This window comes from Colobus angolensis, unplaced genomic scaffold (genome assembly GCF_000951035.1).
Source record: "Colobus angolensis palliatus isolate OR3802 unplaced genomic scaffold, Cang.pa_1.0 Scaffold151, whole genome shotgun sequence".
Lineage (NCBI taxonomy): Eukaryota > Metazoa > Chordata > Mammalia > Primates > Cercopithecidae > Colobus > Colobus angolensis.
This window is the reverse complement of record NW_012114611.1, coordinates 1,310,942-1,334,459: the sequence shown is the minus strand read 5'-3', so window position 1 is coordinate 1,334,459 and position 23,518 is coordinate 1,310,942. Positions and strand designations below refer to the sequence as shown.

General features: G+C 49.8%; 1 protein-coding gene across 3 annotated transcripts in view; it reads right to left on the bottom strand.

The window, feature by feature from the left end:
* Nucleotides 1–23,518, bottom strand: part of FMNL3 (formin-like 3) — a 69,172-nt gene that overhangs the window by 11,376 nt on the left and 34,278 nt on the right. For 2 of the 3 annotated variants that reach the window (XM_011936169.1, XM_011936168.1), the window contains exons 2-19: nt 19,073–19,156; nt 16,684–16,764; nt 16,388–16,464; nt 12,560–12,643; nt 9,018–9,170; nt 7,650–7,758; nt 7,391–7,467; nt 6,971–7,064; nt 5,482–5,556; nt 4,780–4,890; nt 4,314–4,463; nt 3,812–3,913; nt 2,518–2,797; nt 1,982–2,050; nt 1,768–1,892; nt 1,275–1,477; nt 286–520; nt 65–133 (exon numbers count right to left, since the gene is read on the bottom strand). In XM_011936169.1, coding sequence (XP_011791559.1) covers nt 65–133; nt 286–520; nt 1,275–1,477; nt 1,768–1,892; nt 1,982–2,050; nt 2,518–2,797; nt 3,812–3,913; nt 4,314–4,463; nt 4,780–4,890; nt 5,482–5,556; nt 6,971–7,064; nt 7,391–7,467; nt 7,650–7,758; nt 9,018–9,170; nt 12,560–12,643; nt 16,388–16,464; nt 16,684–16,764; nt 19,073–19,156 — 2,178 coding nt within the window. The remainder of the gene's footprint in view (nt 1–64; nt 134–285; nt 521–1,274; nt 1,478–1,767; nt 1,893–1,981; nt 2,051–2,517; nt 2,798–3,811; nt 3,914–4,313; nt 4,464–4,779; nt 4,891–5,481; nt 5,557–6,970; nt 7,065–7,390; nt 7,468–7,649; nt 7,759–9,017; nt 9,171–12,559; nt 12,644–16,387; nt 16,465–16,683; nt 16,765–19,072; nt 19,157–23,518) is intronic. The other variant, XM_011936170.1, reaches the window with a different exon arrangement.

Sequence of the window (23,518 nt, the reverse complement as noted above, 5' to 3'; positions counted from 1 at the left end):
TAGCCCCAGGCCCCCACCTAGGACCCGAGAACCCCAAGCACCCCTGTTCACAACCTCTTCCCACCTCCAACATCTGCTTCAGCTTCTGTGAAGACTTGACGGAAGCGGACGCCGCAATGATGGCATTGAGTTGCTGTAGGACAATATGAACACTGAAGTAACCCCAGGCTGAGATGCGGTAAAGACAGGGAGGGGTCAGAAGGACTGGAAGGGCAGGGGAGGTGACTAGCAGATGGAGGGTGGAGGGACAGCTGTCCAGGACCATGAGTTGGGTGGGGGCTGTACCGGTGTAAGCATCTGCAGGTTATCCTGGAAGTTCCCCAGGAAGGCCATGCCAGCCATTCGCTGGGTCAGCCGTTCCACCTTGCTGAAGAGCAGCATGAAGCGGTCCTCAGCCGCCAACTCCTCCAGGGGCTGCCGCTCACGCTCATATTGCCGCAGCAGCTTTACCTCAGCCTCTGTGGGCAGGAAGCGCATCAGGCACTCCACGAAGTCCACGGGTAGCGTCTGCAAGTCAAACCTGTGGAGGAGGAAGGGACCACGTCAGTTCTCACATCTCTCCACGTTTTCCCTCACCCCTTTTATTCTCCAAGCTCCTAGAAGGACTGGACAGGGGACTGTACACAGAACACAGCCAAAGGCAAAGGACCCATTGCCTCATCTGTCACAGCACCAGCAATGATCCTGGGGGAACATTCCATGCTCCTGTTTAATAAGCCCTTTAATGTACTCCCTCTGTACCTAGGGTGAAGTCCAAACACCTGAGCATGGCTTATGAGGCCCAGCCTGCAAGACTTCTGACCAACTCTACCTTCTCCTGCTCCTCTCCCTACACTAAAGCCAGATTCAATTTTTAGTACCCAAGGCACTATGCTTCTCCCTCCAGGCCCTGAACTGGACTAACTCATATATTTTCTTCAGGTCCCAGTTGAGACATTACCTCCTTTGGGAAGGCTTCCCTCATTCATCACCAAGCTCAGCTACATGAACCTCCATATTCTCCCAAAGCTGCCTGTATACTTCTACCTTCTTGGTGGTATCACTCAGTGTTACTGCACTGTTCCCAATAGACTGAGAGCTCCTTGGGTGAAGGTCTGGGCTGAACTGCCAGCACAGATGCAGTAAATTCTGGCCAAGCCAAGCCAGTGGATGATTGGGGGGATATGAGGGAGTTCTGTCAGATGACCTGGAATCTAGGGAAACCCAGGCTCCTGGGTGGAGAACTGGGTTGCCAACAGACTAGGGACCAGGGGCTAGGTCAGTGGGAGCCTCACGTGTGAATGGCCCTGCAGATCTCCTCCGCCGAGCGGCCAGCCTTGCGTAGGGTGATGGCCAGGTTCTTGGCACGATTGGCTTCCAACAGAGTCACCTTGCTGGCAGCTTTTTGTGCTGTCTTGTTCTTGGAGCAGATGAGGTCAAGGGCAGGGCCCTGCGCTTTCGTCTTGAATAATTCTTCAAACTTATCTAGATCCAGGTCCTGGCAGGAATAGATGAGCAGGGAAAATGCTGTAGCCTCATACTAGTGGAGGACCTCCTGATAGCCCACCCAGCGTTGGCCCAGAGCTCTGTCACTCTGGAATATTTCCTGAATACAAACACAAAGTATTGACACAACTAGAAATATATATATACACTCAAGAATGAAGGGTTTGTAGAGCTGAGCCTGGCCTCACCCTGTCTGATGGCTTTTCTAAGACCAGATCTCCTCAAAAGGCAACCAGGTCCCTAGCCCTCAACCTTACCCCTCTGGACCCCAGGCCCTGTTACCTCCAAGATCTTCTCATCATCAAGTTCGCTGAAGACAGTGCCACTGATCTGGTTGGGTTTCAGTGCTGTCCAGTTGAAGACAGGCAGCCGGAACTTGGTCTTGATAGGTTTCTTAATTCGAATGGCTAATTTGGAAGGAGGATCAGTGACACAGGGGCCAAGGACACACACCCCTGGTCCCACCAGCCCTGCCCAGAGCCTTGGGGACACTCACCTGACAGGCCCACTGTCAACACCACAGAGGGTGCAGCACCAGGGAGAGGTGGGGCTGGGGGACACTTGTCTGGGGAAAGAAGAAAAGATACAGTGACCCAGGGGTCAACAGACTCTTCATAGGCTTCCCTCCCCTCTGCCTGCCCCACCTTCTCTGAGAGTTTAAAAAAAAAAAACAACTCTCAGAGAAGGAGCCTACGTGAACTCTGCTCAAGCTGCTCCCAGAAATTCTAACTCTGGCAGGGCAGTTGTTGCTGGTCTCTGACCCAGTTTCTATGGCTATAGTCTAAGCCTCTCCTTGGCTGTCTTCAAAGAACTGGGAGCAACATCTTTATGATCCTTAAAACAGGTCCACATCTGCTTTTGGGCATCCCTGTGCTTCTCTCAGATTCCAGCCCTCCCTCACCCTGATTTTATATCCCCCTAGTCCTCAGATGATGCCATTTTCCCAGTTTCTCCCTGAGGAAGACACTGCTGACTACAGTTTTGGTCCCCACAAAGAGGCTGCCCCTGCTGGTTCCCAGGGGTGGTGGTTACCTGGTAATGGGGGAGGTGGAGGGGGCAAGGGCGGAGCTGGTGGTGGAGGAAGAGGCAGGACCTCCTCAGGGGGTGCAGCTGGAGCTAGAAGATCCAGGTCAGAGGGTGGCATGCCCTCACTCAGCTCTGCAGGGCCTACTCTGGCCAGGGCCTCACTGCCCACAGACTCCAGGCCCCGGACACTTGGCTCCAAATGGCATCGACGCTGGAAGGCCTCCTCCTTCTCTTTAATGAGCCTTCGCAGGGTGTGTACCTGGTGGCTTGTGTTCTCGTATGTCTCCTGACAGGCAGACAGCACCATTAAGGGAAAAGTGGGCTGAAGGAATAGTCATTGCCCCTAGAGTGAGAATTCCTACCCAGGGTTCTCTTAACTAGGGTCTCTGTGAGTGTACTCAGAGGCTTAGAGTAGCAGAAGCCCATGCTGGGGAATGAGGAAGCTGGAAGGCAGCAAAACAAAAGAGGCAAGCAGAAGCTGCCTCCTCCCTCTGCTGGCACCCTGAAGTGTCCTCTCTGCTCCAGCCAATTCTCACTGCATGGACCCCTCGAAGCCCAGGGAAAAAGGCTGCCCCTGTGAAACTCTCCTTAATCTACCACCGGTCTAAAATAGCTGCTCTCTCCATAGCCCTTTGGGCCTTATTTTATTTTACTTTCACTTGACCTTGTATAATGGCTCCATTGGAAGCCCCCTATAAACAAGACCCTGTTTTAACCACCTCTGTATCCTCCACAGCTCCCAGTACAATGCTTAGCAGAAGCTGGGCAGATACATATTGAGCTCAACACAGCCAGCATATATTCTTCTGGAAGAGAAGGTAGGATGGGGACATGACTTTATAATGAACAAAAAGTCAGGTGAGAATACAGGAGAGAATGAAATATGAAGAGCACCTGCCCTGCCAATTTAGGATACCTGGTGGACATCCTAATACACAAAGCATCTGGTCCCTCTGCCCCTGCTCATTAAGCATGGCTTGGGGAGGAACATGGGGGTAGACGGGAGAAAAATCAATGGGATAGGCTGGTAGAAGGAGGCTGGCTTGGAACTCCAGAATACTCGTGGGTGCCCCAGCTGCTCCCACCCTCTTATGTGTGTGTCTGGCTCACACTGGCTTCAGCTTTCCTCTCCAACTAGAAAAATGGGGTGAAATCATCAGCCCACCCAGACCTAAGTACCTCAAGGGTGAATCAAGATCTAAATCCTAAAGAACTTCATATGACTCAGGGAAAAAAAGCAAAACCCCAAGGCCCTGGAGCCCAGGATCAGTCAGGGACTGCCTTCCCAGAGTACTTGTACCTTGATGCTCTCTAGCTCCTTCTCCCGCTGCAGCAGCTGCTTCTCTAGCTCTGCCACCCGCATCATGTTTTCATTCTCTAGGTCCAGAAGCTTCTCTGTGAGCTGCACAACAGGAAGGGCAGGTTCTGTGCTGGCCCTAAAGCCTGGGCACTCAGCACAGCCTGAACCCTAGTCAAGACCTGAGTCCAACTCCTCAACACAAGGCCACAAAGGCTAAAAGTTTAGTCAGGTGGCTCCCTTATATTTCAATAACAGATATAAGACAAAGGCCGCACTCTGACTGTCTCAAGACCAATGCCGCTACATGCCCAGCCCTGGAGGTCGGTGTGTGTTCCAACTGGTGGATGACCCAGTGGCTCAGGCCTGAGTATGCTCTTGAGAGCCCTGGTGGGTTCTAAAGCCTCCCTGGGACTCAATCTGGAGGCAATGGGTCAGCTTAGGATTCCTGGTAACTTGAGCTTCCATCAACAGTGGCTCTGGCAGGCAAAGGAAGACCACCTACATGGGACACATGCTCCTCCAACTCTTCCACCTTCTCCAGGGCTACATTCTTGGTCTCAGCATCCTCCAACAAACCCCCGACGTCAAACACGTTGTCCAGATATGCCTGAATCTGCACCTGTAGCTTCTCGCTCTCTGTGTGCCTTGACTTCTGGGGGAAGAGCAGAGAGTAGTAGTAGTTGTAGGAGCAGGCAGATCATCAGGGGAACTTTCTGAGAAAGACTTAGTCCTCGTCCCCCTTCGCCACCACTTCCCAAAGAGTTCCTGCTGCAGGCCATGTCAGATTCTCGCCCCATGGAGTGGCCTGACTGGGGAGTTAATCGCAGAGGTCCTGAGTCCCAGGCCACAGAAGACAGGCAGGGTCCCAGGAGCATCAAGGACTAGGCACTTATAAAAGAAAAATCATTTGTGATATGGCTAAACGGATCCCAATGCACCTCACCTTACAAGGACCCCAACCAGCTCACCTGCAGGAACTCCTCTAGCCCCAGCTTGGTAAACTCATACTGCAGGTGGACCCGGAAGTTCATGTCCTCCACCGAGTGCACCACGATGTTGATGAACTGCATGCAGGCCACCTGAAGAAGAGGAGACCCAGAGAAGCAGCAACAGGAAGGGCAGATGAGAGCCAAGAGACCAGGAGGATAGGCGGCTGTTAGAATATCATCATCATGTGGATAATTACAGGGAGTCAAAGAGTTAAGCCTTTATGGGGGCAATAAGAGCATTTTAATTTTTAAAAAGTCATTTAATATTCAGTGTATAAAGACAAGTAAATTACATGAAAAACAGATGTAAGTGAAGATATAGCTCTCTGATTTCCTTTGTACATCAGCAGGTATTCCTCAAGGAAACCTTACCTAGCCGAAGACCCTGCACTGAGGGGAAGAGAAGCTAGAGGAAGAGCTTAGGAAAGGGAGGGCAGCTCAAAAAGGATCCAATTCAAGGACAAAAAGGCCACAGAAAAGAGGAAAAGGAGATAGAGCCGATATAGACAAATGATGCCCTGAAGTTTCTAAGAGCTCTCTGGGGTGGGCAGGTGGACAAGAAGCATTTGCTGAATAGAATCATTCTGGGCTCTACATGGAATATCAAGATACACTGTTGGCCTCACCGCTGTTGTCAAGGAACACACAGCCCTGGTGCTGGACCCAGGCCCAGTTCCTCACCATGAAGTCAATGTTGCTGTCCTCATTCCGGAAATATTCCATCAGCTTCTCAAAGCGGTGCAGCTCCTTGCATACCTGAATGAGCAAACTTTCTCAGTGAAAGGAAATGCTCTATGCAGAACCCAAGCCCCTGTGCTCTGGCTCCCAGGAACATCATGGCAAAGGACTGGTTCAGACCAAGCTTAACCACAACTCTATATATGAAATAGAGCATTCTGGACACTATAAAAGAAAACCTGGGGCCGGGCACGGTGGGTCATGCCTATAACCCCAGCACTTTGGGAGGCCAAGATGGACAGATTACCTGAGGTGAGGAGTTCAAAAACAGCCTGGGCAACATGGTGAAACCCCATCTCTACTAAAAATACAAAAATTAGCCGGGTATGGTGGCATATGCCTGTAGTCCCAGCTACTTGGGAGGCAGAGGCAGGAGAATTGCTTGAACCCAGGAGGGGGAAGTTGCGGCAAGCTGAGATTGTGCCACTGCACTCCAGCCTGGCCACAGAGTGAGACTCCATCTCAAAAAAGAAAGAAAACTGGGACCTACAATGTGGCTCTGGGTCTGTGGCCCCCACCAAACTGCTGAGGGAATTCAGTAAAGCCTGTGCCCTTAAGCTGGGCTTTAGGTGCCTCTGGGGATAGGTCAAGAAGAAACACAGGGATATGATGCTGCCAAGTTACTAAAAGGAGGAGGGAAAGAAGGAGGAAGGGAGGAAGGCCATGGCTAAGACAGGAGGCTGCAGTCCTAGTGGGGATGCAGAGGAAGGGCCAGTGTACAGGAAAGCCCTCTCTGAGAGGGGTCTAGAGGCTCCTCTGAGCCTCTGGGCTTCAAGGAGGAAGAGCCATTTCCTGGCTTGAACAATGGATGCTAGGGAAGAGGTCCAAAGAAGAGGAAGGGGTGGGACCACCAGCTGTGGCTGGATGTCGAAGAATCGTGTGTTCAAGTAGATAGGGGTTTCAGAGGCAGGCCCAGAGGCTGGGGCAAATGCCACAAAGGAGTTCCTTCTCTCCTCACCAATAACAGCCAACAACCCAGGAGACATCCTTGCTTACCTTCTCCTCCCATTTCAAACACATGTGCTTTGGGTTCTACCAATGGGTTCACCGCATCAGATTCCCATCTGAGGTGTCACTTAAGTACATATACTCAGGCCTCTAATGGGTCTGAACTAGAGCACAGGGATCTGTACTTTTAACAAGCTCCTTAGGTGATCTGGATGCAGGACCCAACTAGGACCATTAGACTATAGCCCTCAGCTAGCTGAGGGTATCTTTAGCTGGCCAATCAGGAGGTTTCTTGGTCCAAAGATCTAGTAAGACTAAAGTTCTGGTATTAAAAACAGTGGGAGTCCAGGAGAGAGGTTGCTTAGCCAAGCACTGGAATGTTAAAAAGCATTGCAGATCACAGGAAATGGTGCTTACCTACCTGGCTCCCTGCCTTCTCCCCTGCAAACACACACACACACACACGCAAAGCCAAAAGACTGACCTCTTTGAAATTGTCAAAGGCAGCAAGGATGATTTCGTGACCTCCTCGCACCAAACACACAGCTGCCAGAAGCTCTAAGACAAGGGCTTTGGTCCTAAGGGGTGAAGAAGGAAGATTAACACCCTAGCTCCCCATCCTGACAACTACACAGCTCAGTTCGCTGGCTGGGTAAGTCCTTGTGGAGAGTAGAGAAAGCCTCAGTGGTGAGGAGAGAGGTGGGAGAAAGAGGGCTTGCTCCCTTACTAAGCTGTGTAGACTAGAGGAGAGCCAGGGATACTTCTCCTCCAGCAGAGGTGAGGGGGTCCAAACCAAGGCTCTGACAGGACTCCAAGGCTAGGCAGGACTTGTCAGGAATACATGGAATACAGATATCCAGAACCCTGAACAGAGTGAGGAGGAAAGGGGAGGGAAGGAACTCACCTTGGATTCTTGTTATTGAGGCTAAGTGCAATCTCATTGACGGCATGGGGGTGGGACATGACCAGGTTGAATCCGTACTACAAGAGAAAGGACAGAAGGAGGGGACCTTGATGGTGGGAAAGAGAGAGCCCAGCCGATCTCCTTGACCATAGGCCCACCAGCAAACCTGTCTTTTATAAGCTGGTGCCCTCCTAGCTCTCCTGGTTTTGCAGATGAGGCAGAAGAGGTAGAGCACCCATGACTAGTGCTTCCCCCTTACCTGATAGTTCATGATGGCTCTGAGACAAAGGATACAGACGTGGACATCATCCTTCTGGCTCACTAGGCGGGAGTTCTTCAGCGCCCTGCGCCCAGGGAGAGTGCTATACCTGGGGAGATGGGCCAGGTAGTCAGGTGGGAGCTGAGGCTGCCAGTGAAGCATCTAGGGACACTCACCATCACCCAGAGAGCAGGCTGCTCCTTAGCAGTGGCAAAAAATGGGGAATAGCACCTTGTACTAACAGCCAAGAGGGACAGCGTGCAGGAGGTAGAGTGGTCAGCCTGTTTTCACCTCCTTCAGTAGGCCTTTATCAGCAACTACTCAGGATCCCGGCTTTATAACCAGTGCCCCAACCCTAGAGATCCTTCAAAATACAAGTAGTAGTTGTGTAGGCCTTCCTAGTCCCTGAGATGGGTCCAGAGACACAGTCATCTGAGCATTCCCTCCACCCACTTCCAGTTGCTGCACCTGCTGCACAATCTGTGGGACAAGAGCATCGTGGCTCCCATCCCACTTCTGTATCACAGAAAAGGCAGAGCCGACCCCCAAAGGCTTTAGTGGAGCCACAGGGCTATGTCTGGCTTTGCACCACCCCTCCAACCTCTCAGTGATGTTTCATGGAAAAGGGAGGAGACACTGTAGTATCTGCTCATGCATGACAAGAATAATCAACAGTGTCCAAGGGACACAACCCAAAGGAGACTAGGAGAAAAGCATGGCCACAAGAGAGATGGAAACCAAGGAAAGGGCCATTGGACCCAAAGGAAAGCCTCCCAGAGTAAGAAGGGGCTCTGAGAAGTCATCCAGTCCATCCGCCTACCTCCAGGCAGGACAGCTTTTTAGACACCGCAGACAGACAAATGAGCACGTTGCACCCTTACAGAGAAAAGGCCTGAAAGAAGAGGTGAAGGGAATGCAAGGGGCAGCCAGGTTGGGTGGGAGCTGGTCTCCAAGTAGCTGAAGGGGCAGAGTGAAGAACTACAGGGAAACAGAATGACGGTAGGAGCTGGATCACCCAGTGAAGGCCATGGACCTGTATGAGATGTGCCCTGCTCAAGAGACCCAGGAGGAATGGCAGAGTGTGAGTGAGGAATGAAGGGCCCCCCCAGAGAGGGGTGAGGAGTGGGGAGAGCTGGAACCCCACGTGGGGTGAGTGCAGCTGAGACCATGTACTTACCCAGGACAGACCGCTGGGCAGAGTCAAGGAGACAGAGAGGACAGACCAGAGACAGACTGGCAGGCAGAGGGCAAGAGAGCTGAGCCTGGAAGCAAGAGTGGAGGGAGGAGCATGAGCACTCACCGCTGAACCTGAGACCTGCACTGAAGGGTAGGGTGGGAGGCAGGTGGGCAGAGCAAGAGCACACATACCGGAGCACAGACTGGCGCGCAGAGCGAGCGAGGCTGTTGGTGAAGGGGGCCGACAGGGCGCTGGGTGGCTGCAGGTCCTCGATGGACCTGCTCCAGGACCGGAGTTTGTCAAATGCACCATCGTCACCACTCTCCAGACCCTCAAAGTCAAACCTGGAGCATGAAAGGACACACGTGCGCACACACAGGCACATACGCAGGAGAAATTCAGTGCCAAGGCCCCCCGCGAGCCCATCCCCACCCTTCAGGCCTCCAGGGCAACAAGAAGCAGGGGTAGCAAGGAGAAAAAGCAGAACTGGGCAGCAGAGACCTGATCCTAGCTGGAAGAGCCATTAACACAGAACAGCGGCAGAAGCAGCACAGGCAGCAACCAGGAGGGGAGTCTAAGGAGATGGGAAGCTGATGGAGGCCAACTCCTTTGCTCCCCACTGGCCAGGAAACTCCAGGAGGAGTGTCCTCCCCATGGGCCACTCAGGAGCTGGCAGTCTTTCTGCATTCTCAGCTTAGATGGAACATCTCTAGGAAGCTGTGGCCCCCCATGAAGAATCTGCCCCGTAGAGGGAATGGTGGGGAATGGGCCAACTGCAGGTCTTGCTAGTCGGCAAATGCCAACAACCAAAGGGCCTTTCAGTGCCTTGAAGGAGTCCAGTTGATTGTGGATGGCAGGACTGAATGGAAAGGAAAGGGGGTTCTGGCAAACCCAGAGTGGGACCGTCCTTTATTGTTTGGAGGAGCACCACTGCCCCATCTTAGCACTGGGTTTTAATGACCAGGTTCTCTATGGTTCTGGTTACTTGAGGTTTCTAGGTTTTTCAGGCATACAGGCTCCCTGGGCTTCAGTTGCCCTAGGGGAAGAAATTATAAGTTGAGATTGTGGACCAGGGTCCTGTAGTCTAGCCTCTGCAGGAGTTGAATGGTTTGTCACTTCCTGATCCTGGAACCAGATATCTTCCACCATCAGCAATTATTATGTTTTTGTTTTTTTTTAAGAGAAAGGGGTTCACTCTGTGGCCCAGGATGGAATGCAGTGGAACAGTCGTGGCTCACTGTAACCTCTAACTCCTGGGCTTAAGCAATCCTCCCGCCTCAGCCTCCCGAGTAGCTGGGACTATAGGTGCGTGCCACCATGCCTGGCTAATTTTTAAAAATTTTCTTGTAGAGATGGAGTCTTGCTATGTTGCGCAGGCTGGTCTTAAAACTCCTGGGCTCAAGCGATCTCTCATCTTGGCCTCCCAAAGCTCTGGGATTACGTGTGAGCCACTGCGCCCAGTCAACCGTCAGCAGTTTGTCAGTGTGGCCAGGACAAAGAAGATGGCCAAGATCACAAACTCATAGAGACTCCTCTCTTATACATCCTCACTTCAGGATATACCCCTCTGAGAAACCGTCTGTCTCCTTCTTGTCCTCTTCCTCCATGTAGGTCATTAAAGACTAAGGGAGCATCTCCTACAGGTTCTTCTCCCCTAAGAAGCATTCTGCTCAGATATGGGGTCAAAGGCACAGAGGTTGAGGCTTTCTGGAATAGGAAGGGATATCTACAGATGTCAGAATATTCCAAAGGAAGTGGGAGCAGGCTTTAGTGTCCTCATGATCAGGAGGTGTTTAATGGGGCTCTCAAGTAGACATCAGAGGAATCTCCTGACAGGGAAACAGCTTACTGACTCCATCAGCAACAACACTGTATCCTCTTGTACTGGTATACGCAGTTTACAAACAAGTATCTTCACTCAAACTCTATTTGGCCTCACCCTTTCCCTCTCAATCCTTTCCAAAACACACACTCTCTCCCCCACACAGAGTTCTTCTTTTTTAAAAACAGAGTCAAAGGTACTGCCATGGACACTACAATACTGAGGTTCCAGGGTACTCTTGGTTTAGGGCAGCTGGAATTTGTTTGCTTTTCAAGTAAGAGAGATAGGCTTATTTGGAAAAATGAGCTACATTTTTCACTATAAAAGCTCTGAATTTTTAAAGAAAAATTATTTCATCAAATGTTTTTCATTTCTTTCTATAAAAAGAATTTTTTTAAGAGAGAGGAGAATCACACGAGGTATGACTTCTGCTGAGACAAGAATGAAAGTGGGCCACTCTTGGCTTTAACAGAGGATAACCTGGAAAAGGTGAGAGAGGCACTGAATGTAGAAGCATCAGTTCAAATTCCTAAGGAGATGACTCTGAAGACCTGCTGGACAAAGAAGAATGGCCAAGGGGGCAAGGACAGTAGTTAGAAAAGTAGAAGCTGGTTGGGAGCAGTGGCTCACACCTGCAATCCCAGCACTTTGGAAGGCCGAGGCAAGCTGGATTGCTTGAGCCCAGGAGTTCGAGGCCAGCCTGGGCAGCACAGTGAAACCCCATCCCTATTAAAAACACACAAAAAGTTAGCTAAGCATGGTGGTGTACACCTGTGGTCCCAGCTACTCAGCAGGACTCAGGCAGGACTGAGGCAGGACTGAGGCAGGAGGACTGCTTGAGCCCAGGAAGTCAAGCCTGCAGTGAGCCAAGATTGTGCCACTGCACTCCAGCCCGGGCAACTGAGCAAGACCCTGTCTCAAAAAAATGTTAGGGCTGAGTCCTGGAGGAGTTTCCTGGGACACCGGGGAAAACTAGGGACAGTCATGGGCAAACCGGGAAGACTGGTCTCCCTAATGCTGACCTGTCCTAGGTATAAGTCTAAATGTGTTGGTCATTATGTTTATTATGTAATTCCATATATTCAGGTAATTGTGGCAGGGTATGCCACTTTAAATAATAATAATGAAATTAACAGTAGATCTGCTACCACAATACAGACCTAGTCTGTTCCAAACAATACTAAGTGTTTTAACACATGTCATCATCTAATTTTCACAACAACCCTGGAATGTGGATCTCCTTTCATAGAAGAAGATTAAAAACTTGCTTTGAAGTCACACAGATAGTAAATAACAGAACTGAGACCCAAACTCAGCTTTGTCTGACTTAAGAGCTCTCATTCCTTCTACTATACCAGGCCACCTTTTCTGTGCTAACTCACTTCTGGCTGCCTCCAAGCCCCCAAGCCTGCTAGAAAAAGACTCCTGAATACTTCATTTTTCTATCCAGGTCAAAAGGTCATGCTTACTGTTCCTGGGTTCTTCAACAATGACCTGGAGTAACCCTCTCACGTCTGGAAACCCAAAGTTGCTTCTGGAAGACTCAACTCTGCAAAGATGAATGGATCCCACCAAGGCATCTCTACCAGAAGCCAGGACACTTCCCTGGATTGCTCACAGCTTGGCATCTGGATGCCTTGGGTTCTGATTCCAAGCTCCCTTTCCATCTCTCTCTCCTGTTCTCCAAAATGCATCTTATTTTCTACTCCAGCCTAGTGCCATTCTTCACTGATCTCCAGACATCTCTGGGCTTGCCTGCCTACTTCCACACCACTGCTTGGGCTACTCCCTCCTTTCCAGGATTCCCATTTCCATCTTCATTGTTGAACTCTCACCCTTCCTTATCAAAGTAGAATAGAACTATGTCCTCCCCCAACTGGTCCCCAACCTTAGCCCTGGGGTGGTACTCACATGACAGAACACTGGGCAAAGGACAGGTAATCCACCAGCACATCCAGGCCTTTGTTTTCATCATTCAGAAACTCCCGCACCCACCTGCAGATAAAGGAAACACAGTGGAAGGGGTCTGCTAAAGTGGGTCAAGGATGAGGAGGGTGACATGCCTCTGATCCAACACCTCCTCCTCCTGGAACCCAGCACCAGGCTAGGAAAATTCTGAAGATCAAAACCCATGACAGACCCATCCACGGTCATGGACTTCCCCTAGGCAGGGAAGCCAGGGATGGGGAAAGTACAGGCCCTTCTAATACCACTTGCTTTATCACGAAGGTGCTTTAGACAAACAAGCTCTCAAATACTCCCTCTTTAAGGGCCAGACCCTGGCTCAATTATTTTCTGCATCCCTCCACATGTCCTTGCTCAGTGTTTGTTGGAAGAATTTAGGAAGTATCAAGAGCATTTACCACAGGCCCGTGTGCAGAGTTGTGCTTGACCGAAGCCAGCAAGTCTCCAACCTGACTGAAGCCTGTCAAGACACCAGCAGGAAAAGTCAAGGAGAGCTCTGGAACAGAAGTATCCTGGGGCAAAGCACTCTACCAAGTTTAAGGAGAGGAGTTTTGGAAAGCAGTGAGCAAACACAGATGTACAGGAGTTCTGTATTTAGTCATGTTCAGTTTGGCAGAACCAGAAAAAGCATGGGGGATGATCAGGAACTCCAGGAACTCCAGGATGTCTATGACCACTCCGAGTCAACCTGAGGACGTGCGCCCCCCTCAGCCAGGAAGGTAGACAACAAAGCACCTAGGGACCATATCCCAGGGCATTATTTTCCCTTCTGCTTTCAGTCCTTTTGGGCTGAGATATTCCTGGAATGAAAGTCAAGGGCAAATCTGGGAAACTGTTATATGACAGGTTCATTCCATAGCAGAAACATAAAACGCCCAGGATGAAACCCTAATCTAGAATGCTCTACTCCTTCAGAATTTCTGGGGGTCTTTATAGGAAAGCTCTGCCCAAACTGCCTTGCGGGGCCTCTTCTCCCCAACAGCTGGAAAACCAGCGCCATGTTGGCCAGCCACACCCCAAGCTACGGAGAGACTCTGGAGCTACAACACCAGGCCCAGCTGAGATTTGGCAGCAGGCTCTGGCTGAAGCTGACTGACACCGGAGCTGCCTGAAGTTAGCTTCCTCTGTGGGGGCCAACAGGCCTCCCGTTTCCTGTCTGTCTGCTCTCCAGCTCCCCACCCCCTTCTCATTTCCTGTCTGAGTCTATACTGCTATTTCGGGATCTTGACACTTTGAGGAGAGGTTAAAGGGTGCTTAGGCAAGGCACAGAAACCAATACAAACCAGGGAAAGAGGAGCTGGAGAGGCTCTGGAATCCCACTTCCCAGCCTGTCCCTCTCCAGAACCTGAGTTCCCATCTGCTACTCCTGCACACCCAACTTCTGCAAGCCCTGGGGCTGATCAGGCTGTGACTAAAGCAGGATCCTCCTCTCCCCAACTTGCCCTGGGTTCCTTCCACCCTGAAGCACCCACAATCTGACAAACGCTTCCCAGAAATCCAGGAAGGATCCTTCCACATAACTCTACCCAGAGAAGCTGCAGTTCAGATGGCAGGCATGCCTAAAATGCCAGGCACTGAGCTATTCCCTGGGAACAAAGGACCACATCCAGGACCTCTAACTTGTGTGCCAACTGCCAAGAGGCCCCAGGCCTGGGAACCACGCTGCTTTGGACCTAGCTCCTGGCCAGCTGCCAGAGGGGCAGGCACCAGGTAGAGGGGGCAGGCAGCAGGGACTGTCATAAACTGCTCTGTGGCCTTCTCCCAATGAAAGCATCCTCAGATGACTACAGCAAGACTTAATCAAGAAAACAAGGCTGGGTACTAGTGGCTCCACTTTGGGATTCTTAAGGAGATCACTTGAGCCTAGGAGTTCAAGACCAGCCCAGGCAATAAGGCTAGACTCTGTCTCTACTAAAAAAAAATTTTTTTTAATGGACAGGCAGGCCAGGCACAGTGGCTCACGTCTATAATCTCAGCACTTTGGAAGGCCAAGACAGGCAGATCACTTGAGCCCATGAGTTTGAGACCAGCCTGGCCAACATGGCAAAACCCTGTCTCTACTAAAAATACAAACATTAGCTGGGTGTGGTGGCACACGCCTGTAGTCCCAGTTATTCGGGAGGCAGAGGCAGAATGGCTTGAGCATGGGAGGCAGAGGTTGCAGTGAGCCAAGATCGTACCTGGGTGACAGAGCTAGACTCCGTCTCAAAATATAAATAAATAAATAAATAAAATAAAATGGGCAGGCATGGGTGTCTGCCTGTGTTCCCAGCTACTTGGGAGGCTAGGATAGGAGGATCACTTGAGCCCTGGAAGCTGAAGCTTCTGTGAGTCATGATCACGTCGCTGTACTTCATCCTGGGCAACAGAGCAAGACCCTGTCTTTAAAAACAAACACAAAGAAGACAGAAGAGCTGAGAGTGACAGAAGGGACCTGTGGAGGAATGCAGAGTGGTAGGTGGCTTAGGGTGGCAGGTAGCGCTCAGGGTTGCCATTGGTGTCATTCTTGCCCTCACATACAAGGGTACTAAGCAGCCCCTGCCACTCTGTCCTTCCGTGAAGGATTCACCAAACAAAGGAAGAGGCTTGGCCACACCTTTCTCAGTGGCTTGGCTTTCAATGTCTGATTCACAGATGAGTTACAGATGCCATACTTGGGCCACCACAGCACAGTTACTGAGGCCAGGAACCATCCCTTTCCTGTTCTCTCCTGTGCTGTTTCCCTTGTGATTGCTGCTACAACTGACTACACACACAGGTGTCCTCTCCCTCTAAAGAACCCCGGGAAGGCTTGCCCTGGGGGTGGATGAGGGCTGCTGCTACGACAGGAGGGGAAAAGGCTGATGATGTCATTTGGCTGTCTCTACCCCACTGTCAGGAAGCCTGGGCACCCCACCCCCACCCGGGCCTCCAGTGCTCACTTATAAGCACTGGACATTTGTGCCAGGCCCCCCATCAGGTCTGTACCCCTGCCTGCAGTTCTATATCACGTCCCTCACTGTCATTTTGCATGAGCACACATACACACACATATACACACTTTCTCTCTCTCTCTCTCTCTCTCTCTCACTTTCATATATCTTTGCTAATCACAGTTTCGTAACACTGAGGCCAATACCCTCTTTCACTGTACCTCACACATTAGCCTTTTGCTTGTTCAGCAATTCCTGGTTTCCCACTCAGGGACCGGGAGAAAAAAGACTCACACAGTTCCTAAGGGCCCTATCAATGGGTTGGGAGCACCACGGTCTGTGAATATAGAAAACATTCAGCTCCTGGCCTCCATTGCCTTACATCTTTCCTGGTGCTCAAGGAAGCTTCTTCTGCTCGTGAACTAAGATTATCTTCTCCCAGGCACCAAAAAGTCCAAATAGTCACAGAATGGGAAGTAGGTCTCAGCTACCCAATACAGTATGTTCCCCCCACCCTCAGCCTTCTCTGGGCCTCGCTTGGCCCAGCACCAGGCCACAGGCAGACTCCAGTCTCAACTGCTGTGGGAATGTCTTCCACTCAAAGCCACAGGCGGAGGACCCCAGGAGAGGCCTCAAGCTTGCCAGAAACATCTAGTCAGCAGCTGGCAGAGCTGAGGGGGCAGAAAAGTCAGAAAAGAAACAGTCCAAAGCTCTGGGGAGCCAGAAGCCATTCAAGGGGCAACTCTTCCCCATGGCAGGGAAGATGAACAGGAACATCATCCCCAGAGGACACCAGATCCTGTGTAGCCCAGCCAACAGCCTGGGGCCAGGTGAAGAGGCTACTGTGGCCAATCCAACTCACCCAATGTGGTTGGTGCGAAGAGAGATCTCCAGCTCCCTTAGTACTTTGGTTGACTCCTGCACCCTCCTCCTGAACTTCTGTAAAAAAGGGTAGAAAAGGAGAGGAATACAAGAGGGCAGTTATAGATTTTCCCTCCATTACTGGCCAGCCATTCCAGGCCCCTGGCCACAGAACCCTGAAATCCAGCTCCCAATGCTCAGAAACAGATGTCCAATATCCAAGTCAAAGGGTTTGCCCCCAAACCCCACAGGACTATAAAGGGTGGCAAGACGGGGCCTCTCTGCCTCATACTTCACCTTCCGAGTTACACTGGGGTCCAAGAAGCTCTGGAGTTTCTGAATGTAAGTGTGGGGAGGATTCTTCACCTGGAATCGTTCCTGTAAGGGAAACATGCATATGCATATCCACAAAGACAACCAGAGACCTGAGGAGGGCACTGAGGAAGAAGAGCACTCATAGTGTTCAGTGTGAGGGGACTCAGCCTCTTCAAGTTGTCACCTGGCTCTAGACATCACCTAAACTTGAGGTTACCTTCCTTGACTTATCCCCAGGTGTTGCCATCTGTTGCCATCTCCTACTTCTCCAATTAGTGCTCCCTGACCCTAAAATGTTTCTCTACGTCAAAAAGTATTTTTAAAGTGTGCTGCTTGCTACAAAGATATTGGAGATTACAGAGTTGTGAACAGCACCCAAAACAAAGACATAATTCACTGGGCTTAGGAGGCTGAGGCAGGAAGACTGCTTGAGCCAGGAGTTTCAGAATAGTCTGGATAACATAGAAAGACTCTGTCTCTACAAAAAAACTTTAAAAAATTAGCCAGGCATGGTGGTTACCATATGCCTGTAGCCCTGGCTACTTAGGCTGAGGTGGGAGCATCCCTTGAGCCCAGGAGTTTGAGGCTACAGTAAGATATGATCATGCCATTGCACTGCAGCCTGGGCAACAGAGTGTGATCCCTCTCTAAGAAAAAAAGATATGATTGGGAAATTCTGTTCACTGCCTGGCCAACTAATGGATATGGGTTAGGAATGCCAAGGGGAGAGGAGCTTGGCCTTATAGAATCCAACTTTCTCAGCAATGAACTCTGCGGTTGGGACTGGAATGGTTTTGCTGAGCTGACACAGCTCAGGGCTGCAAACACTGCTCCTTGCCCAGACCCCAGCAATCCAAAGCAACCTCAAATACTGAAGGCTGCGTTCAGCAAGGTCATCCCTCGATTCCCTTCTACATAGAGCCTGGGACCACACCCTACTTTGGCCCAACCCCTTCATCTGACCCAAAAAGAAACTAAGGGAGTACCCCTTTGCATTCTGGTCTTATTAGGGCTGCCACCACCAAGATATCTGAAGAGCTGGTAGGTGGAGGGGCTGAAAAATGTCCAGGAGAATGATATAATGTTAGAGAATAGGACCTAAAAACAAATGGAAGAAAAAAATGAAAGGTCTGAGAAACAGCTGAAATTGACCTAGAAAAGACTGAGAGATCATCAATTAAAGAACCTCAACACCAAAGGGTTACTATTCTCCAAACTCCAAGCAGGTGCTAACCAACTCCTCTTAATGCAGAACACAAGGAAATGGACCTTTGGTGGAGAAGGGACTTGGACTAAGAAGCATACTCCTAGCTTATGTCAAGCAGCATGACCTGGGGAGGCAGTGGAACAGAACAGTTAGCACAGACTTGGCATCTGCTTGCCTGAGCTCAGCCCTGGCTTCATCACCTACTAGCATTAGGCAAGTTACTGAGCCTTGGGTTCTTCATCTGTAAAATGCCAACACTGCCTTCCTCAGAGGGTTCTGTGATGACTAAATGAGGTATTTCAGTGTGTTGAGTACTTGGTCCATAACAATGGATATTCAATGAATATCCATTCATTGAATGGTCCAACACAATGAAATAATAAACATTACCTATTATTATTTCACCCAGAGCCTGAAAAGAAGTAATAAAACTGTACATGGCAAAGTGCTGGGTAAACACACTACCCACACTGCCAGATACTTCCATCTCTACCAAGATGTAAAAAGGTAAAAGGCAACTCTCCCAGCCCTGCATACAGGCCTGTCTGAGTTCACAGACTTGTGACTCATGATCTTCAAATGCATGCAAGGGAAAGAGTGTTCAAATGCATGCAGGTCATATGTGTTAGAAGATTCTCAACTCTGAGCAAAGTAATAATTTCTATTCTGTTCTAGCTTTCAACACAGTTCATGTAGGGAGAGTTTTCAGATCTTGACTCTTCTGAGATTTGGGAACAAAAGACTAGAGCCTGGGGCTTCTCATTCTTAGAGGCCCCGAGATAATGAGAAAGACCCTGCTATTTGCCAGGGCTAAGACAGAGTGAGAGATCAACAGTCCTTTGAGCACCCTGCCAGGCATAGCCCTGAACCTGCACAGCCAATCCTATACCCCGATTTACATAAACCCCCTTATACTATTGCCCATTGGAAGAAATCAAGATAGCTCTTTGTGGGAGCTAGAGGAGAACTTGGCCTGCTAGTTCTGTCTCTGTTACGATAATCTTCTTGGAAAAGAAAGTGAACACAGATGAGGCCAAGCTTATTATAAACATAACGCAGGGTTCCTCAAGGGACCCAGAGCTGTACTCAATGCCTTTGGTCCCACAGCCTTAGCCAGCCCAAGACACAACTTCCCACCTCCCTCCTCTTTCCGAAACCCCATACCTGGTCACAGATCAAATCCCACTTCTTCTCATTGTCATACTGCCGCAGAAGCCGGGCCTTGTCTGGAGGCAGGTTCATGGAGCTCTGAGGAGAGAACCTGAGTCAACAAGGCTGAAACCTCCCCTCATCTGGAAAAGAGAAAGACTAGACCGCCCACACCTTTCCGCTACTGGGCCCTCAGACTTCACCCTGACACTCCATCGCTGATAAGGCAAGCTTGGAAAAGTGGAGCAGTCTTCCAGCCTCCCTTTCGTATTTAGTTGAGTTTGGTTGAGCAATGTTTTCCAAACCTCTGGTCGTAGAATCAATTTAATGAGTCAAAATTAACTCTATTTTAAATGAAAACGAGCAGATTAAAATAGAATAGAAGATACCAGAAATCATTGCAAATAGGAAGTATAAATAATGCTTTGTGAAGCTTTAGTTTCTTTTATATTTTATGTATATACACAAATGTGTCATATACATACATCATACCATAAAATGTGATGGGAACATGAGACGGGTCAAAAAATTTGAAAAAACACCAGGTTAAAGCAGCAATTTTTTTCAGTTTGCAAAACCCCACAACCTGAGAGACAGGTAACTTGCCTACAACATCTACTCCCATCCTGAGCCACCCACAACCTATGTAGATGCTATAACCATGACCCTCTTGCCCATATCAGCATACAAGTGAATGAGAAGAACATTAGCATGAAGATAACTGCTTAAATGTTTTTAGGAAAAAAATATTTAGGCAAAAATTCACAAAAGTACCAGACTTTAATTGTTAGTAGCAAATTACTAATGACACATCTCCTAATTAATTAAGACACCGCAAAGCACCCTAACCCCTTGGCAAGCCACTCTAATATAGGCTATTTGAAGGACAGCCCAGGAATCATTTTATTTTGTTCACCACTGTTTGGTGACTGAATAAGGTATGAGAGAATAAGTGGGTGAAGCCTAAGGACTTCATCCATGGACTAGCCCTACCCATGCTAGAAGCTACATTCCCTACCTTTATCCCCATTCAGCCAAACCTTTCTTCTCATCAGTCTGGCTGTCTTTGTTCCAGGTCACAGCCCTTACCTCTAAAGGCAGTCTGGGCCAGATGCAGTAGCTCACACCTGTAATCCCAGCACTTTGGGAGGCCAAGGCAGGCAGATCACTTGAGGCCAGGAGTTCAAGACCAACCTGGCCAACATAGCGAAATCCCGTCTCTACCAAAAATACAAAAATTAGCTGGGTGCAGTAGTGCACACCTGTAATCCCAGCTACTCAGGTTGCCAAGGCACAAGAATTGCTTGAACCTAGGAGGTGGAGGCTGCAGTGAGCCAAGATCACGCCACTGCACTCCAGCCTGAGCAACAGAGAAAGATTCCATCTCAAAAAAAAAACAAAACACACAAACAAAAAAGAATAAAGGCAGTCTGACACTTTAATCAGATCACTGTACCTGCTCCCTTGTAATATTGAATCAAATATGATCCCCTACCCGAGGTGTTGCAGCTGCATGATAACCCATGTGACTTCCCACAAATTCAGCTTCTTCCCGAGCATAGTGCCAGCCACTTAGAAGGCTGCCTCTCATCCTTCTCTCCTTTAGCTACTGTCCAAGTTCAGCTCTAACTCTCTGGTAACCCAAGCATGACTACTTCATTTACCTCTGCCCAGTTCTTGGCATTCTCATCCCTGGGGACACGAACTGTGTGCATCCAGGGTGTCTGAGGAGTCACATAGGCCCTGCATTATTCCAGAAGAAGCAAACAAATCCTAGAAGGAGGTCCTCCAACTTTTGATGGAACCAAAAGAAAATCCTTAAACATTTATTCTGTCACACTATCTATTTATTATAAATATAATGCAGATATACTCTTAAATCAGCTGTATACTCATCTAGCCCCTAAAGTGCTATGTCTATTCTTACCATCTCCAGCTCCCAACATGCATCTAGTGGGGGCAGTAAGGTGATAATAAACCATGTGTAAGAGGTCCCAGGTCTGAGCTACAAGCCCAGCTAATAGCTGGAAACGAGGTCACTATGGCTCAAAAAGGAAGTAGGGTTGAAGTCTTCGGTTGGAATTTATACATGGAAGAATTTATAAAGTGGGGCAGGTGAGAGAAGAAAGTGGGGCAGGTGAGAGAAACAAAGAAGGGGAAGAGAGCCCCACCTCACACCTCTCCCTATGGTTCCTGCTGCCCCATGCATCTGCCTGAACTTCCACAGGAAAGTGAGGCTGAGTCCTCCTCATAGTCTATGTAGTATGGATGGCAAGATGGTCAAACACAAGCCTGGAATGTTCTCTCTGAAACTACTTTGTTAAGGGTCAATCTCAGCATACCCGTGTGGACAGCAGGACAGGAGCAAGAGGCCTCAACAAAACAAGGACTCAAAGGTCAACCCAGAGCAGGTCTCCTAACTCAGCCTAACTGGGGCCACGCTGCTGCCAGCCGAACTCAAGACAGAACTGAGCAGAAACAGTCCTCAGGACTGGTCCTGGCTCTGTGCATATCCTAAACACATCGCTGCCATCTGACCATTTCTCCTAAGTCTGTGCCATGAAAATAGTTCTGTTGTCTCCCCTGGAAGAAAGCTGCTGGAATGGGGGAGGGGGCAGCCTGTCACTGCTGTGGCAGACATCGCATCCTGTCTATGCCAACTTCCTCCCGTAGCCACCCACTGTCAGCTGCGGTGGCTCACACTTCTCCACCAGGTGAACTGAGGAGGAAACACTTGGTCCCCTCGGTTTGAAAAACTGGGCAAAGTCACTCCCTTGGGTAGTCCCAGCCTAAGAGCATGGAAGAGGCACAGCAGGGACCTGGTCAAACTCTAGATCCCCAGGAAGGAGTGACCCCAAATTATGGAAACAGGTGGTAGAGGCATGAATCTGCTCTGACCATAGCCACATCCTCCTGTCTAGAGCTTTGGGTGGCACTTTCTTGACAGTGGTCTCAGACTTCTCTGCTTCTTCTGGGCTGAAGTGTGATGGGGAAGGAGATGGGTAAGGGGAATTTCCCCAAGCTCCAGCATTCTCAGAAGAAACGGGTCACTGGCTGCCAGTGGGAGCCACCTGCCAAGGGGGCATAAACCAGAGCCTGGCCCGGACAGTTGTCTTCCTGCTAGACAAGGGCATCAGGGCTTTTGCCTCCACCTGATAATGTGTGTGAGTCTGGCAGGGCTCCAATGTCCTGAGGAAGCCACTCTGCCCTTAGGAATGACAACTTCCTGAGTTCCGGGGACAGCAAAGGAGCAAACTTGACACAGTTCCGGTCTCAGTCAAAAGGGTTTGTTTCCTTGATATTTTTTCTTCAGTGGTTCCACAGAGACTATAGGCTCCAAGAAGGCAGAAGCTGAGTTAAGTTCTTGCTAACTCCTCATTGAGACCCTTGCTGAGCAGAAAGGAGGCAGTGGCTGTCTTGGAAAGGAGAGGGCCCTAAATGTGGGTGAAGTCAGAGGGCCCAAGATCAACTTTGGGCTCTTCAGAGTTATGGAGCCTTGGTGAACGCATCCATAAACTGGAGATAATCTCACTACTTCACAGGGTTTTAACTGAGGATTAAATGATAAATATTTTATGTCTGTATGTGTCTGGAACACTGTGGGTGTTCAACACAGTCCCCGCCCCACTTCCTCCTGAAAATCTTGTGTCATGTTCTGATGTCTGAGGGACCTGCCCTTTTGCTTCTAGGCTGTCTCTCTCTCTGCCTCCATCCCACCTTCAGCAATTGCTTCTCAACATTCTGACTACAGAGCAATCCATTATCCCTTCACTGATACTGCTCTGGCTTCCTCTAAGACTAGGCGCCAATTTAATTATCATTATCCTGAGGGGTAGGGGACATGGCAGGAGACTCCAAGGAAGAAGGGAGGTAAGTCACAGCCGAAACAGTTACAATAGGAGATGTGAGGAAAAGCGGAAGATGAATTCAAACTGAAAGCAACTCTGGGAGTGATTCCTAAATCACAGGGAACCAGCAAAACGTCTAATAATAAAAACCTATAATGGGAAGAGGCCTAAAAGCATGGAGCTGGTGCTTCTCCAGCAAGGTTGCTCCGGTTTTACTGCCAGTTTGAGGCCAGGCAAATCTCCCTGCACAGTGAGGTGCATGTGAGCAAGGGCCCGGTTCCTCCAGCAAGGTTTCCTAACTCTCCACCTGACCCCTGACAGCCCCAGTCAAGCCAAGGAGGAGGGAGGCAGCGCTGGTGGCAGAGGTTCCCTTCCCTTTCCCGACCTGTACCCTCAGCCCAGTGAGCCCCTCCTCGTTTCCTTCCCACTGCAGGGGAAGGGAAATGCCGGTAGGGTTCGGAGTTTCCTTCCATGCTGTGAGCTCTGCTCTGGGACTCGCCCCTACTCTGACAGTCTTCTTGAGCCAGGCCTGGGGAAAACCCAACAAACAGAAATAGGAACCACCAAAAATTCCCAACTGTTTTTGTTGGTCCCAATCATGATAAATCTTAGG